This window comes from Pelophylax lessonae (assembly GCF_965119305.1).
Source record: "Pelophylax lessonae genome assembly, chromosome: 3".
NCBI lineage: Eukaryota > Metazoa > Chordata > Amphibia > Anura > Ranidae > Pelophylax > Pelophylax lessonae.
The window spans coordinates 136,160,588-136,174,950 of record NC_138770.1 but is presented as its reverse complement, the minus strand read 5'-3'; the positions used below and the strand labels follow the sequence as shown (position 1 = coordinate 136,174,950).

General features: G+C 39.2%; 1 protein-coding gene across 1 annotated transcript in view; it reads right to left on the bottom strand.

The window, feature by feature from the left end:
• NBAS (NBAS subunit of NRZ tethering complex) overlaps positions 1-14,363 on the bottom strand; it is a 1,303,215-nt gene that overhangs the window by 691,686 nt on the left and 597,166 nt on the right. Inside the window, exon 35 of the mRNA XM_082252487.1 lies at positions 12,821-12,928. Coding sequence (XP_082108613.1) covers positions 12,821-12,928 — 108 coding nt within the window. The remainder of the gene's footprint in view (positions 1-12,820; positions 12,929-14,363) is intronic.

Sequence of the window (14,363 nt, the reverse complement as noted above, 5' to 3'; positions counted from 1 at the left end):
CGTTTTGATTGCCCCTGTTTTGACTTAACATGTCAATGATTTGTATATGTTACAGGGTTTTCAATAAAATATTCGAACAAGAAAAAGAAAACATAAAAGGTATTGTCGTAATTGTATAGGAAATTGCATTGTACAGTAAACCCCCCTCCATTGCGGGGGTTACGTTCCGGACCCAGCGAAGTGAAAATCCGTGAAATAGAAAAACCCTATTAAAATGCATTGTAGGCATGTTTTTTTTACTGTCACTGTACGTGTAAAAGCATTTTAAGGTCTTTAAACACACTTTTAAAACAATAGAAACTCATTTAAACACATAAAAGATACTGAGAGACATAGCAAGAGCTATGGAAAACACAAAAATATTTCATTTTTAATGATTTATATAGTAAAATAACATTACAAAAAAACCGAAATATACCGGGACCGAAAAAACTGAACCGCGATGGAGCGGGGGTTTACTGTACTTAGAATAGCCATCCATGCATTGCAGGAATCTATACATTGTTTTAAATGGCAGTACCCTTTGCTGACCATCATTTTGTAAACCTGTGTTTTAAATTCAAGCAATGAGACGGCAGAAGACTTGTAGGGTATGCTTACTGTATTATAAAATCCTAGGCTTTTTTAATCCTTTCATGTGAACGGCTTTGGAACTCCCTTAAACAATAAGTTCTTCTCCAACACAAAGAGTGCACTTGAGTTACATGTAATGCCCAGTTGGATGAAAAGAATACTGAACTTATTTTTTAAGCAGAATAACGGTACAAATACATGTCCATGCTGATTTATAAAAGTATAGCACAACAAATCTTTAACAGTATCCCAATGATTTCAGTGGCCTTTACAGGTCTTCCATCCTTTTAAGAAGACATCTATAGAATTGACAATCATAGCACATGAAACAAGGCACAGAGCCACAGTTACAGGAAACTGCTGAGGGCAGAAATTATAAAGGGCATATCAGACACGAAGAGCTAAGTAATTCACGCATAAACTGAACCTCATTCTGCTTCAGTTATAATAGCTTGACAGATTAAAGCAGATGCAAACCTAACTGAATAACATTTAGTTTGCTACATGACTGTGTATCATAAACTGCCATTTTTTTTTTTTTTAACACTTGTTTTCACCTCTTTTCTTCCCTTTGTTGCATTGTGTTGCTGCCACTTCTTGTCTGCATGCATGTCCTCTAAAGATGGCTGCATGGCATTTCTCAGGGTGAGATTTCTGATAGTGACAACAGTGCACTATGACTCAGTGTGTTAAAATTGCCACTGGAACAACCCCCACTCCAAAAAAAAAATTTGGGACACTGTGTAAAATCTACATAAAAACAGAAAGCAATGGTCTCCAAATCTCATAAACCTATATTTTATTCACAATAGAAATCATACAAGATCTTTACACTGAGAAAATGTACAATTTTAAGAAATAAATAAGGTAACTTTGACATAGATGGCAGCAAAAGGCCTCAAAAAGTTGGGATAGAGCGAAAAAGCTGGCAAAGTACAACCCCAGTTGCAAAAAATGTTCAACGTTGATGGTGCCTTTCTAAATGTGCAAGCTGCCCATTCCATATGCATTAATGCACCCCCATACCATCAGAGATGCAGGCTTTTGAGTGCTGATAACAATTTGGAAGGTCTCTCTCTTTAGTCTGGCATACAAGGCGCCCATGTTTGCCAAAATAATGTCACCTTTTGATTTGTTTGACCATAGACCAGTTTTCCACTTTTCAACAGACCATTTTAAATTAACTTTTGAAAAATGCATTATGTTAATGTTTAAATGATATAGGGATCATGTGTTTTCTTGTGATCCTTCCACACCATGTCATGCTAGAAAACAGAAACTGTATATTTAAGCTCAAGCTCCAACTGCAGGTGAGACATGGTATCGTAGCACAGGCAAAAAAACTACAGAGGGTTTCTGCAACCATGTAATTACACAGAGGGGTCCCCATCAGATACTAGATTACCAATGTTTCGAAGAAAGCCCAATTAAGAATGAAAGTCATTATATATGTGGGCTTCTTGTTGTGCCTTTATTGTATGTGATGAAAACTAAAATCAGGCATATAGAAAAATGAAAAAGAAATTCAGTGAAACGATTTGGAAAGGCCATCTGTGAGCACTGCAGAGAAGCTTCAGTTGATTGAGAGTGATATGAAAAGAACATATATTGGAACGCTATTTCTGAAAGACTATTGATTTGTTCTTTAATTACACAGTCACTTAACACAGTGTATAAAGGACAGATAATTAATCTGATACACTGGTAGATCAACAGAGTTAAGCATTCTCTAATAAAAGACAATGGCAGAGGGTTGTAATGATAGTCTATAACTGGGGAATAAAAATGTTGATTTGTTACATTAAAAAATACACAAAGCTTTAAATGAAAGATCCAGCCATTAAAGCTGTAAGCATATAATATGGGGTTATGTGCATGTTTTGTGGATGTGAGATGCAGAAAAAAAAAATCCTATGCTAAAAAATGTAAAGTGTGTATAAAGCGATAACTTATTTTTTTGGTTTGGATAGATTTGGAAAAGATTAAAATCTCCAAAAGATTCCCCCTGACTTCTTGCTCTAGAGATATATTAGGAAATAAGAGGAAGTCTTTCCAAAGTTGAGAAATTCCTCAGGCAGCTGTCATCAGAACATTTGTCCATACTGGAAGATCTACCTGGACCTCTGGGTCCGGTGACAACTCTAACAATTTAAATTTATCCCCTGTCTTTATGGTAATGGTCACCAGGGAAAATAGAGGGGTAGATCTCCCGAATGTAGGTGATACAAAAAAAAAAAAAAAAAATTGACAAAAGGTCTAAACCTTGCCCACTTTTTCAAAAAAAAAAAAAAAAACCCACACACACATGCACCTTAGAGCCAAACTCCAGCCATATATAAAAGACACAAATTAATCTCTGTATTCATCTCATCATCAATAAAACTATTTTATTTTAGATGAAAGCAGTGTAAGAGTGAACGTGACTTGGTATCAGTGTTACCAACCATCAGTATTTTTACTGGCAGTCAGTAAAAAACAGGGGATTTTTTCCTGCCAGTAAATGTCAGTGACAGGAAAACGTTGCCAGTAAAAAATGTGACGCTTGGCCTCAGCATGCACAGTTCCGGTCCGACTACGGCCAAGACCATCTGAGTGCCTGCTACAGTGTGTTCGGGTGACACCAGCAAGGGACAGGTCGGGCAAAAGCGGTGCCTAAGCGTGCTATGTGATGTCATTGTGCAAGGGACCCGAGTGGAGAGGGAGGAACCTCGTGTGCGGGTCTGCGGGACGGTCAGTGCTGTTTGGACTGAAGTGGACTACAGGGAACACCTGTCGTGGAGAGAGACTGTCACTCAGGAGTGGACGTGTGGTGTCGGTGATCTGTGCTTCTGCACACTGCTGTCACTGTGAGAGCCAATTTCATGTGTGTGCACCCATTCAAATTTCTTGTCCTCCTGAGTCCTGTCCCTGAGCTACTTACTATACTGAAAATAAAATAAGAAATATGTTTTTTCCTTGATACCTACTTTAAATCACATTGCTAATTGGATATTGTATTTGTCTGTAGTCTAAATGTTGAAATTTGCATTTAAAACTGTAATTTTAGAAATTTTGGAAATGCCAGTAAAAACTTGGCTGTGTCAGTAAATTTTGAGTGTCATGTCATTATAGTTCAATCTGGTAGGTTGGCAACACTGCTTGGTATCTGCATCTTAAAGTTCCTATAAAGCAAACCTCAGAGTGTAGGTGAGGATGTAGGGGATTGTGACCAGTAGAAAAGCCAATCTGTTGTATGTCATTGCAATAAACACGTTGATAGAAGATAGCAGAGTGATGGAGAGTTGAGGTCATCAGTGCCCTGCTTTTCCTTTCACTTTCTAGTACCTTAACGGCAGTAAAGTTACCTGCTAGACAGGGTTAACATGTGTGGCAGACTGGATGTACACTAATACAAATCCACTGGCAAATAAACTTATCTTCATGAATGTATTTCATGTATGCATTTAGCAAAAAGAAATGGGTGTGCATGTGTGTTGGAAGGGTCAAACTGCATTGAGTACACTAGCGGTTTGGTCTACTAAACAAAGTACTGAAGCATTCATTAGTCCTCAGAAACTTTCCAGCAAAAAATGACCTTGAATAAAAATACACTTCTATTTTTCATATAAATGATATTTTAAGTACACAGAGCTCCCTCGCTCTTCAGCCAGTGCGGGTAAGCAGTGACTATGGTACCCAGCGGTGCACTAAAAGGCTGTAATTTGTGTGGTTAAAAGATCAGAAAACACAAAGGACGCTGAAGGGGAAACAAGAACAATGAGATAAACATTTACAATGAAAAAGCCTGCAATAAGACATGAGAAACCACACAGAGAAATGTCAACTGGGATAGAGATTTCACATATTGTATCATCTCCAGCAGTGACCATTGTTTATTGAGCTTCCCCTAAAATAGCATCAATTTCCACAAGTTAAATAATAACACCTTATCAAAAAGAAAATCAGAGGCCATTTTAGGCAATTCCAGTACAAGTAGAGAAAATGTATTATTTCACTACATTCATGACCCAAGTGCTTCTAAACTGTAATGGCCAAACAAATCAAGTCTAGTAAGTGAACCTATCTGGACATAAAAGTCTCCCAAATAACAATACTCTTAAAGTGTGGGTACCTTGTGGTACAAGTATTTTTATTAACCATTATAGGAAAACAGTCAATGTTTGTTTGGCTGTACTTCTACTATGGGTTCCAGGAGTGCAGTCGACCCGTTTTCAGCAGCAAGCTATCGGCTGAAGACACAGAGCTGGTCCAGGCTCAAGAAAGATTGCAACCATATGGTCGGGATCCACCCATATGCCTGGACCAGCACTCGGCTCACCCTTTCAGCGAGCCACTGACAGCCTGAGATGGCTGCTCCCACCCCCTCTGCAGCCCAGTGCTCCAGTGAGTGAGGGGAGCAAAGCAGGGAGCCCGTGACTGACAGTCACCAGCTCTCTGATTAGGGAGCTCTGGGAACCGAGCGATCAGCGGTGTTTGATCGATTGGTACTTAGTCTTAGAGCCGGTGGGGGACAGATGCAGCATCGGACCAATGCTGCATCCAACTAGGTAAGTAAGAAAAAAAAATTCCCATACTTCTCTTTTAAATGATTATCTGTGCCCCTGAATGTACACGGGCAACGTCTGCTATGCCTCAAAGAAAACCACCCTCAGGAGATTCAGTGGTTAAACCAAGATATGCACTACCAAATAACGAGGCCTCAACACTAAACAGTTTCAATGGAAGGATGCCCAGCTAAGCACTGCAGGTAGAGCTTATGCATTGCATGGGGCTAGGACCCAAGAGCGCTCTAGATGCTTTTACAGAGCTCAGTAGCTCAAGCTGTAAAGTGCACACCTAAGTCAATTCCCCTCCTTCCTCAGTTTCAATCAGAGCTGGTGTCTAAAAGAGTAAGCCTGTGCCACTGTTTTATATGGTGATTTACACCAGATTTTGTAAGAAGTAAGCACACTAATGGCAAAGGTGTGTGCTGACTTCATATGAGAGCCAGAGTTAGAGCTCAGAGCCCCACCCTCCTGAGGGGGTCAGCGTGTGTAGGGAGCAATGAGAGTTGCTGGTATGCACCATACTGTCCAGGGCAGGACAGACCATAAGGGACAGAGCAGCAGGGAAGCTGCAAGGAAAGATGCAGAGCTGAGGTACAGTGTCCATGCATGAACACTGGGATGTGTTTGATAGTCAGGAGGTCTAAAATGTACTAAGGGTCAGGAGGACCAAGTGGTACTACTACTACAGAGCAGTGAAGCTGCCATGAGAGAGCTAGGAGGCTTAATGTTATGTTTGTTGCATTGATGGTGAGAACCCCCTGCGTGGGAACACATATCTGTATGAACTTTTGATGTTCTTTTAAATAAAAGTGGGCAGGAAAGCCCTGAAGCCATTTCTGGTGTGGAGTAAAAATCACTGTTTTGGCACTACTACTGAGCAATATATATATATAGTAAATGTAATCACCAAGAAATGTTCAGATTTTTAAAACTACTAATTACTTTATTTACCATTGCAGCATGAACTTAAATCATTTTATATTTATATTTATATTTTATTTTATATTTCGGGTGTATTGAGACAAGGTTTAATCCCATTTTGGTTTCCGACTGCTGTCTGTGAGCCCTCGTTCACATTGGCGTCATTTGACAGGTCAAATTACATGTCAAATCGCACCCTATCACCGGCAATTGAAGCGTCCCAATCGGTACGATGTGGCGCTGCACCGATTTCCAAAGATAGTTCCTGCACTACTTTTGGTGACTTTGAGGATGACTTCAATAGACATCTGTGCATGAACCCACACAGATGTCTTTCAAGACGCCCCTGAAGTTGCAATGAAATGGGGCTTTAAAATCATGCGAGATCAGGTGAAGTCACACGATTTCCAATCGGTGTTCAGTGTGAACGAGGGCTAAGAGCGATATCTCCATCCACATCCTGCATGAACAAAAAAAGGCAGCTAAGAGCTAAGCCAAACACTGTTAGTTCCCCTCCCCTGAAACATATACTTAACATTTTCATAGGAATAATCCAGCAGCAGGTTTCTGACACTAACATTATGGTGCCACCAGTCCCCTACTGGTTTCTTTGGGCCACATGTATTAATGTACTATGTGCTACCAAATGTTGGTAAGGCATGTTTGTAAGGGGTAAAAATTCACCTGAGAACAACGACATTTACCTGAAGGTCACAAACCAACTAGAAGTTCCTTAAAATGTAACAACCAACATTTTAATAAGGCCCAACTGCAATTAGAATTTTAGTTCTGAAAAGTAAAGTGTGTCAATCTTTATTGCTCTCTGGGACCTCATTACAGCATGTGAAGCAGGGCAAGAAATGAGGGGAGTTATTGTCACCATAGCATAAGTCACAGACGGCAATAACAGGGTCTAATCTTCTCAATTTTATTAAAAATGGGTTTTCCTTTAGTCTCCCCTGGTCCTGAAAAATGGGGCTTCTCAACAAAAAACCTAAAAGATTCTAGGCCTTCCCCACTGTGTTCAAACTAAAAAGGTTTTGTCTAGACTAAAGCTTTAAATATAACATATGATCTCATACTAAACAATGGAGCATTCATATATTATTAATTTCAAATTTCCACACTTTGACTTTAACCTGAACCAGTGATAAAACAAATATGGAAGCTGCTATTGGTTCTCTTGCCTCCAAAGGTGAAGGCTCTGGAGCTGTCATTCCAGTCCCTAGGCTTCACTAGCTCATGAATCACTTATCTGAAACAAGAAAGCTGAATGTGACCCTGGAAAATATAAAGAGTGCCACTCCAAGTGCAAGCATGCAAGAAAGCTGAATTGTAGCTGAGCCCCCAATGGTTACATTCAAGCCCCAGGTCCTTGATTAATGAGGTAGTAGAGAGAGGATAAAGGTGACAGGTCTGGAGAAGTCAATCCTCCAATGGCGTATTTCTATCATTTACAATCTACCGCTTTTACTTCCACTGTTAGGTCTAATTGTATTTGGTAGCACATTTTAAAACATACTTCAAAGTAAACAAAATGCCATTATCTTATTCTACAAGATACATTTTAACCCTCTTGAACAATCATGGTAACAAAACATTATGCACTCAGATTACTTTGCTGCAGTTAACGTTTGACCAAAATAGCGGCTTCCATTTTACAAAGCAATCAGAGGGTTATTTTAGAAGACAGACTTCTGGGTTTATTATTGTACTGAGATGGTTGCGATTTTACTGGCTTCCCCAATTATCTTTAAACTGTGCTTGACTTTAAGTAACAAATCTTTATTAGTCAGTGTGGCCGAACATCTCGAAGCTCAGAAGATCTTCAGCAGTAGAAGGCAGAAACACAAATAGGATGTAACACAGGCAATTTCATAGAGTCTGGCCCAAACTGACCTCAAATAAACGAGCAGGCCTATAGACTTTCACCACAGCTCCACAGATAAATAGGCAGATAATTGCTTTTCAGGTTTAGAGGGACTCGAGTAAAATAAAATAAACATATTTTTGATATGGTAATGGCTGTGATCTACAAGTACAATCCTTTTCTTTTCATAGGCATCCCATCCTTGTCCACTGTGTACAGCCCTGAAATAGGACTTGGTTACCCTTAGGAGTGGGACCACATTATCTGATCCTACAATTTATTTAAAGTAACTCCTACTGAACTTTTACATTGCCTACATGCCCCATCATTTCCTGACACATCTGTTAATAGGATTCTGTATTAACAAATCCTACTCCTGTCCTTCCAACAATTATAGCATTCAATGCAATCACTCCACTGTGAGTAGAATATTAAATTTTAGCCGGCGTGGGAGAAAGACCACAGGTAATTAGCATTTTTTACTGTCAGAATGCATTTAAACTTTAAAGCCGGTTACTGGCTTTATTTGTCCCTACTAATCTCAATGTATATTAATAATGTGCACATCCATTCTGCCAGTCCCCTTATCTTCCATTAGCTTCATAATAATGCTAAATACTGAATAATATAGACTCAAGGTGACAACCCTCGGCAAAGTACCACATCCCTATGGTTAAATGCATACAGACAGAGAAATACCCCTATTTTTTGGGTCTTTTTAGGCAGTGGTCCTCAACCCTGGCCTAGAGGGCCCACTAACAGGCCAGGTTTGCAAGATAACTGAAATACATCCCAGGTAATATCATTTGCTGCTCAGTGATTGCAGTATTCTAGTCTGCATCTCCCCAAGGTAATACTTAAAACCTGGCCTGTTAGTGGGCCCTGTAGGCCAAGGTTGAGGACCACTGTTTTAAGGCACTTGAGTTACAAAAATATATGAGAAGTGAAATGCGTAAAAACAGAATTTATTGGTACATCAACATATAAAAAGAAGAGACATGTCTAACTTAGCTATTATTACATCAACTGTAAAATGTATGAAAATATGGTTAATCTTCCTCCACCCGACGTGTTTCGGAGAACTTGTGTCTCCTTCATCAGGAGTATGAGAAGTATCATATAGTCAATCAAGTAATGTTGTATGTAGACATGCTTTGTTTCAGTTAAAAATCAAATGTGAAAGAATCTGTACTCTTGCCCATCATATTATAGTGTGCAATATAATTATGTTTCAGAGGCATAGAAGAGGAGAGAATGCCACCTATATTGAGGGAGCAGGTAGCACTTAGACCTTAGAAAGCAAATCCCTGGCTTTAATACAGGTCTGGAACATGTAGTACCCAATATGGATGATATAGCAGGGCTTCAAGCTAGAGAGCCTCATAGGTGGTGTTGTTTGTTAAAAAAAAATCACCAGTTTTTGAGCATAGAGGATAAATCCTCAGTCCTCAGGTGCACATTCTAAGCAGGGTACACTGCTTTTTGTATGACTATATGATACTCCTCATATCATTCCCTGATGAAGGATACATGAACTCTCGGAAACGTGTCAGGGTGAAGGAGGATTCATCATATTTTCATACATTTCACAGTTGGTGTAAAAGTAGCCTAGTCAGCCATGTCTCTTCTTTTTATATGTTGATGCATTTCACTTCTTATATAATTTTTTTAAAATTTAAGTGCTTTAAAAGTCCCAAAAATAGGGGAATTTCTCTTTCTGTATGTAATTCATTCTGGCACAGTCAGTTTGCATCTCTCATCCCTAAATGGGAGCTACAGGATGCTATGGCAATGCATAGTGTGCTTGTAGTTCTTTTACACACATGAAATGAAGCAAATATATATGGACAGAGGGTGTTCAAGGATGACCAGCTGGGAATAACACAAATTAAATATATAAACTCACATTTTTTTCTGACATCATGAAAGAGATAGTATCTCAAATATCAATAATTACAAAATATCACAAATAGAATTGGCTGGTCATCCTTGAACACCCTTATGTCCATATATATTTGCTTAATTTCATATTTGAATCTGTTGGGGTGATGACCACTTGCTATATAGGCTAACCAGTAAAGAGAGTTACAGTACCTGCCTTCTTCCACAACCTTCTATTGCTGTTTTGTAGTTCTTTTACAGACCTCTGACACAGCTTGACCGACAGAAGCTACAAGCAGAAGACTAAAGCCCCGTACACACGTACTGATTGTCGGCCGAACGATCGGCCGTCTTTTGTCCGGTGCTGTCCTGTCGGTTGAAAACTGCTAAAGACTGCACACGAATTTTGTCGGCCAACAACAGCCGACTGCAGAAGTGATGTCATGTGATGGTTAACTTTCCGTGTGTTTTTTCTTTTCTGAGCATGCCCAGTCTTGCTAATCTGCTGTTTGTTGGCCGAATTCTGTACTGACTGGCGAACAATCGGCCGTTCTGGTGACAGCCAACAAAAATTTTAAAGTCTGCACGCCAGATTCTGTTCGGCCGAAAAGTAGCAGTCGGTTGTCGGAAGCATCATACTAACAAGCCGACAATCGGCCAATCGGACGGTGGCCGAATATTTACGGCCGACAATCGCTACATGTGTACGGGCCTTAAGGCCCCATTCCAACCACAACAATTTTTTGTTTGTAGCTCTAAAATGCTCAACAAGTCAAAACCCATTCATTAATAATGGCCCCTGTTCACATATGAACGTTCTGTCACCTAAAGCAAAATGCCTGTCACTCAAAAAAGTACATGAGCTACTTTTTGGCAGACTACAAGCATTTTGGACTCTATAGACTTCAACAGAAACACCTGATCTGAGTGTTTTACGAGCGTTTTGTTGCCCGCTTCCAGTGCTTTCTGTTGGCTAAACTAAAACACATGTAAAAGTCTTTTAAAATGCTTTTCATATTCTTCTAAAAATGCTCAAAAACTCTCAAATAAAAATGCCAGTAAATCACTATGCTCAGGTGTGAATGCAGCCTTACTGTTGATATTAAGCAGTAGAGATGGGCCTCACAATTGAAAAAAGCAATGAAAAGGGAGCCCATACATTCACATAACAGATGAATAAAACAAACTTTTTACGATAAATAGGAGCTTACATTTACATCAAAGAAATAAATGATTTGGGACTATCATAGAATGCTCAGTATTGTGTGAGTTTGAACACCCCTTAATGAAAAACTAAATTCCCAAAAATTAATAATTAGCTTTGTAAAGCACCCACAGGATCATAATTTATTTATTTTTTACTTGTTTGTTCATATTTTTTCACAGGAATAATTTAAATGGACAAGATATACAGTTGTGTTCATAAGTTTACATACCCTAGCAAAATGTATGATTTTTTGGTAATTTTTCCGAAAATATGAATGATCACACAAAAACTTTTCTTTCACTCATGGTTAGTGTTTGGCTGCAGCCATTTATTATCAATCAACTGTGTTTACTCTTTTTTTAATCATAATGACAACAGAAACTACGCAAATGACCCTGATCAAAAGTTTACATACCCTAGTTCTTAATAAAATGTATTGCCCCCTTTTTGACAGCTTGAAGTTTTTTTTTTTGTATTTGTGGATGAGGCTTTTCATCTGCTCAGATGGCCCAATCTTCCTGACAAAAAGCCTCTGGTTCCTGTAAATTCTTGGGCTGTCTTGCATGAACTGCAGGCTTGAGATCTCCCCAGAGTGGCTCAATGATATTGAGGTCAGGAGACTGAGAACGTTTTTGTATTATCATTCATATTCCCAGGAAAAAATGGCCAAGAAATCATTAATTCTGCCAGGGAATGTAAACTTATGAGCACAAATGTAATATATATATATATATATATATATATATATATATTTTTTTTTTTTTTTTAGAGAGAGATTGATAAATAAATATAAATATATACAGTATGGAAAAAAAAAAAATTAAAAGAAAAAGATAAGAAAATGGCTTAACCTCTGGACATAGAAACGCATAAAACAACATAACTGTTTGGATTTAGACACACTGATCACATAATAGAACGCCATGTCATTTCTGTAAAGCACCTCTTCAGCAATGCACAGTTCAGCTGGTCTAAATAAAAAAAAAGAATGCAAGAGGTTCCAGTATTCTGCTTAGTATACTACATTGGAGAGGAAAGGGCAGAGGCAGAAAAATGTTGTCACACAGTTTATATAGTAGCTCATCTTCTATTGCAAATAAGAGTGGTGCAAGTGACACATTCATTTAAAGTTCAACAACTACTAGTTTTATATCTAACAGTTTTAAAGCTGAACTCCTGGCACAAAAAATATAATATAAATGTATTATTCAATAGCCACAAAGGATATATATCAACTTTGTGTTTCCTTTGCAAACCAAGATAATACCTTAAAATCAGCAGTGACATCATCACTGTGCTGGAAGTAAGACAAACAACAGAGGTGTCTCTAAGTGTAGACTGTAGACATATTTATTATTAAGAAAAATTATGCACTCACATCTGAATACATGCTCATGAGATAAAAACCCATTCCGATATTCCGAGATGAGGTGTGTGGTAGACGTGATCGTCCGGTCTGTGTAGTCGTCCTACTGGGGTAGAGACCTCCTCGCTATGCCCGGCAGTACGCACGCTCAGAAACGCGTCGCACCTCTCATGACTTCATCCGTATCCGACAGTGTACCAAGCCTTGTTCCCACTTACGGACTACGAGCCTCTCTTTCCTGTTGTCAGCTCCGCTGTTCCGCTGCATTGCCGGCCATAGCGAGGAGGTCTCTACCCCAGAGTTCAGCTTTAAAAAATGCTTTTACATTGACCTGGATTGTTTCTTTATTAATGGAAAAACATTTCTTGCAAATCAGGAGCAGGGCCATGCAGAGTAACTATTTCAATAAGAGCACTCCTGCAGACATACACGTAAGTAAATGAACAGCGCATTACCGGACAGGTGTCTTTGGCAGCCGGCACAGTAGGTCCAAAATGTTGTGAATTCCCCATCCCGTCTCCATCACCCGGCTGAATCTGGTAATTTACTTTTTGATAGAGAATCTAGAAAAACAGCAGGTTGCAGAAAAGATTTCACAAATCTACCGGTAAGAAAACGGACACTTTGATTCACTGTGTATTGTCCTGTTTGTTTTATAGGAATTACCTGGGACATAATAAGCTGAAAAAATCAATGTGATACGCTCCTGCATGCATTTCTGAATATTACAATATGTACTTGGACACAGAACACATTTTCTGTGGAGTACTGCTCCTTTTATTTTACAGTATATCTCCATCTTTGTTAAACTTGATATTGCAAGGCAGAGTAGTGAATATATAGAATGCAAGTGAACTTTGTATCAATGAAAGGATGTAAAGCTTATTTAACCACCAAGGGCAAACACAAATGCCTCATGCACAGTGGGTGTTTTTACAGCTGCTGTTACGGGCATCAGACGTTTTTTTCATTGTCTCTAAACTCCCCTGAATGCTATCCTATCTGTTCATGCACACGCTTTTAGCAGCGTTTTTTTGTGGCAGAACAAAAAAAAAAACCCTCTGCCGAAGCATTCTGGATCAGCAGTGTTTTGGCAGAAAAAATGCTGACAGCTGCTAAACGCAGCCAAAAAATTATAAAACATTGACATTTTTTGGGGGGTTTTTTTGGAAGTGGAGGCCACTGGCATCCTTAACAACCAATGAATAGCTGGTTAAGGAGCAGCCGCTGAGTCCTTAACAGCGGATGAGTCCTCCGCTGTCACAAGGTCTCCGCTGACAGCTGAATGCCCAAAAAAAAAAAAAAACAAGCAGTTGTATTCAATACAAAAAAAAATGTGCAAAAGAACAGCATAGAGTTTTCCCCCAATCCATACCAGGCCCTTTAGATTTGGTATGGCTTTTAAGGGCAAACCCCCACACCAAAATTAAGAAAAAGGAAACAAAAAAAGGAAACAAAACAGCATGGGGTCTCCCCTAGACCCTTATCCCAGCAGCATGCAAACTGGCAGGCCAGGAAAGGGAGGGCGAGCGTTCACCCAATTTCCCTCTCCTGAACTATACCAGGCCACATCCCATCAACATTGTGGGGGGTGCTTTGTTCTCATGTTGATGGCTACAAAGCCCTCTTCCCCTGCTTATTGGAATCTGGAAGCTCCCTTTAACAAGGGGGTTCCCAGATCCCCCCCCCCCCCTACATGAGAATGAGTATGGTCCTTACTCATTCACCCAAAAAAAAGTGTAGTGTGAAAAAAAAAAAAAAACAGGAGGAAATTTTTGACAAGTCAGTTATAAAAAAAAAAAAAAAACAACAGAAAACAAATGTCCCCTGGTATATATCCATCATCAATCACAATAAATGCGGTCTGCCAAATGGAATAAAAACAAAACAACAAAAAAAAAAAGGTTGGCATCCAACAAAGGCTGCCATCTGACAGTTGCTAAATAATTAAGGGGCAGAGCCACCCGATGACATCACAGGTGACCCTGCCCCCTTGTG